The sequence below is a fragment of the Calidris pugnax genome, unplaced genomic scaffold (genome assembly GCF_001431845.1).
Source record: "Calidris pugnax isolate Ruff unplaced genomic scaffold, ASM143184v1 scaffold167, whole genome shotgun sequence".
NCBI classification, from domain to species: Eukaryota; Metazoa; Chordata; class Aves; order Charadriiformes; family Scolopacidae; genus Calidris; species Calidris pugnax.
This window is the reverse complement of record NW_015091045.1, coordinates 23,551-26,505: the sequence shown is the minus strand read 5'-3', so window position 1 is coordinate 26,505 and position 2,955 is coordinate 23,551. Positions and strand designations below refer to the sequence as shown.

Below are 2,955 nucleotides of genomic sequence, written 5' to 3'. Positions count from 1 at the left end.
GGGGGGGGGGGGGTGAGGTGCCATCGTGACCCCCCCCGTCCCCTGCAGCGAGACCCCCCCCCGTGTCCTGTGCTATGAGCGTTCGGCGTGACTTCTCCGTGAGCAGTTGCAAATGAAAATGGAGGATATGTCTTTGTCTGGCCTGGATAACAGCAAAGGGGGCTGTCCAGCTGTCACCCCCCCTCTCTAAGTGTCCCGTGTCCCCCCCCCTGCCACCACCATGCCCCAGGCCATCGCGCACGAGATCTACACGGACCTGGTGGAAGATGCCTGCCTGGGGCTCTGCTTCGAGGTCCACCGGGCGGTCAAGTGCGGCTACTTCTTCCTGGACGACACGGACCCCGACAGCATGAAGGACTTCGGTGAGTGACACGGGGACATGGCGGGTGTCACCCTCCCGGTGCCACCCCGGGGTGAGGAGGGGGGGGGAGAATCCGTTGTCCCCCATCCCTAGGGGTTTGGGTGCCTGAGCATCCCCCTGGCACTGCCAGGATGTGCCTGTCCCATCCCACAGAACCCATTTTGTAACCCCCCTGGGGTGACCTGAACCCCTTAATGTCACCCCACGGTGTGGTGCTCTGTCCTGGGGGTGGGTGGGAGGAGGAGAGACACCACCCAGGGCCAAAGGGGCAGAGCTGGGGGGCACAGCCCGAGTGTCCCCTTGGCAGTGGCCATGTGGGGAAGGATGTGTCCCATTTTATAACCCCCCTGGGGTGACCTGAACCCCAGAAATGTCACCCCACGGTGCGGTGCTCTGTCCTGGGGGTGGGTGGGAGGAGGAGAGACCCCCCCTGCCCCCACAGCAAAGGGGCAGAGCTGGGGGGCACAGCCCAAGTAGCCCCCCGGCCCTGCCAGGATGTTCGTGTCCCATTTTTTAACCCCCTGGGGTGACCTGAACCCCAGAAATGTCACCCCACGGTGCGGTGCTCTGTCCTGGGGGTGGGTGGGAGGAGGAGAGACCCCCCCAGCTGTCCTGCTACTGGTTTCATGTCCCTGATGACACGCTGAGAGTCTGGAAAGGAACCAGTGGCCCAAGAGACCCCCCCTAAGACAAATTGCCAGGGCTGGGGGGCATGGCCCCCGAGTGTCCCCTGTTTTATACCCCCTGGGGTGACCTGAACTCCTTAATGTCACCCCACGGTGCGGTGCTCTGTCCTGGGGGTGGGTGGGAGGAGGAGGGCCCCCCCCCAAGGTGTCCTTCTACTGGTTTCAGGTCCCTGACTCCACTCCAAGCATCTGGTGGCCCAAGGTGGTCCAAAGATCTCGGAGCTGGGGGGCACAGCCAAGGAAGAGGCTGGGGAGGCGGGGGGAGGTCTTGATGCCCGAGGGGGGGTGTCTGATGCGTGTTCCCCCCCCTGCAGAAATCGTGGACCAGCCTGGCGTGGACATCTTCGGGCAGGTCTACAACCAGTGGAAGAACAAGGAGTGCGTGTGCCCCAACTGCAGCCGCAGCATCGCCGCCTCCCGCTTCGCCCCCCACCTGGAGAAGTGCCTGGGCATGGGCCGCAACAGCAGCCGCATCGCCAACCGACGGTCAGCATTGCCCCCCCTTCACCCCCCCCCCAAAAAATAACCCCACCGGTTTGGGGGTCCCCACAGACCACCACCACCACCCCAACATGGGGAAACTGAGGCACAAAGTGAGGAGTGAGGGTGGGGTGATCTCTCAGTGGGGGATTTGGGGACCCTCATCTCTGTGCTGGGATGGGAATTGGGCACCCATACTCCTCCTCCCCCCTTTGTTTTTTATTGGGGGGTGCACGTCCTGCCCCCCCCAAACCCTGGAGTCCCACCTCCATCCAGCTCCTTGTGCTCTAACCTGCTGCTTCCTGGAAAAAAGGGGAATTCTGGCTCCTCTGTCTGTCCCCACCCCCCTTTCCTTGGTGACTGCTGGGGTCCCCCCCATCTTGGATCTGGGGTGGGGATGGTGGGGGGCAGGGATGGATCCTGGGGTGCAGGGAAGGGTGTGGGATGGATCCTGGGGTGCTGAGGAGGACATGGAATGGATCCAGGGGTGCCAGGACGGATCCTGGGGTGCTGGGAAGGGCATGGGATGGATCCCGGGGTGCTGGGATGGATCCCAGGGTGCTGGGGAGGACATGGGATGGATCCTGGGGAGGGTGCAGGATGGATCCCGGGGTGCAGGGACAGATCCTGGGGTACCAGGATGGATCCAGGGGTGCTGGGGAGGGCATGGGATGGATCCTGGGGTGCAGGGAAGGATGTAGGATGGATGCTGGGATGCTGAAGAGGACATGGAATGGATCCTGGGGTGTCAGGACAGATCCTGGGGTGCTGGGGAGGGTGCAGGATGGATCCTGGGGCTCTGGGGAGGGCATGGAACAGATCCTGTGGTGCTGGGATGGATCCCGGAGTGCCAGGGAAGGCATGGGACAGATCCCGGGGTGCTGGGATGGATCCTGGGGTGCTGGGAGTGACACAGGATGGATCCTGGGGTGCCAGGGAGGGCATGGGATGGATCCTGGGGTGCTGGGATGGATCCTCGGGGGCAGAGAAGGATGTGGGATGGATCCTGGGGTGCTGAGGAGGACATGGAATGGATCCAGGGGTGCCAGGACTGATCCTGGGGTTGCTGGGGAGGGTGTGGAACTGATCCTGGGGTGCTGGGATGGATCCTGGGGTGCTGGGGAAGGATGTGGGATGGATCCTGGGGTGATGAGGAGGGTGTAGGATGGATCCTGGGATGGAGAACAGATCCTGGGGTGCCAGGGAGGTGCAGGGATGGATCCCGGGGTACAGGGGCAGATCCTGGGGCTCAGGATGGTCCCAGACCTTACCACCCCCCCCCCCCCCACCCCCCCGCCCCCCCCCTCCCAGCCCCCTGCCTGCATCCTATAAGCACCCAACCATCTCCCTGCCTGCTCCCTGCCTGCATCCTACCAGCCCCCTGCCAGCTCCCTGCTTCCCCCCCGCCTCCGCCCTCCCCGCACCCCC

The 2,955-nt window shown here is 64.1% G+C and overlaps 2 protein-coding genes across 2 annotated transcripts in view; both read left to right on the top strand.

Moving 5' to 3' along the window:
- Positions 1-91, top strand: part of UBTF (upstream binding transcription factor, RNA polymerase I) — a 31,985-nt gene extending 31,894 nt beyond the window's left edge. Inside the window, exon 28 of the mRNA XM_014956470.1 lies at positions 49-91. Coding sequence (XP_014811956.1) covers positions 49-91 — 43 coding nt within the window. The remainder of the gene's footprint in view (positions 1-48) is intronic.
- Positions 45-2,955, top strand: part of ATXN7L3 (ataxin 7-like 3) — a 20,249-nt gene continuing 17,338 nt past the window's right edge. The window contains exons 1-3 of the mRNA XM_014956469.1: positions 45-161; positions 228-362; positions 1,362-1,533. Coding sequence (XP_014811955.1) covers positions 113-161; positions 228-362; positions 1,362-1,533 — 356 coding nt within the window. The 5' untranslated portion in view covers positions 45-112. The remainder of the gene's footprint in view (positions 162-227; positions 363-1,361; positions 1,534-2,955) is intronic.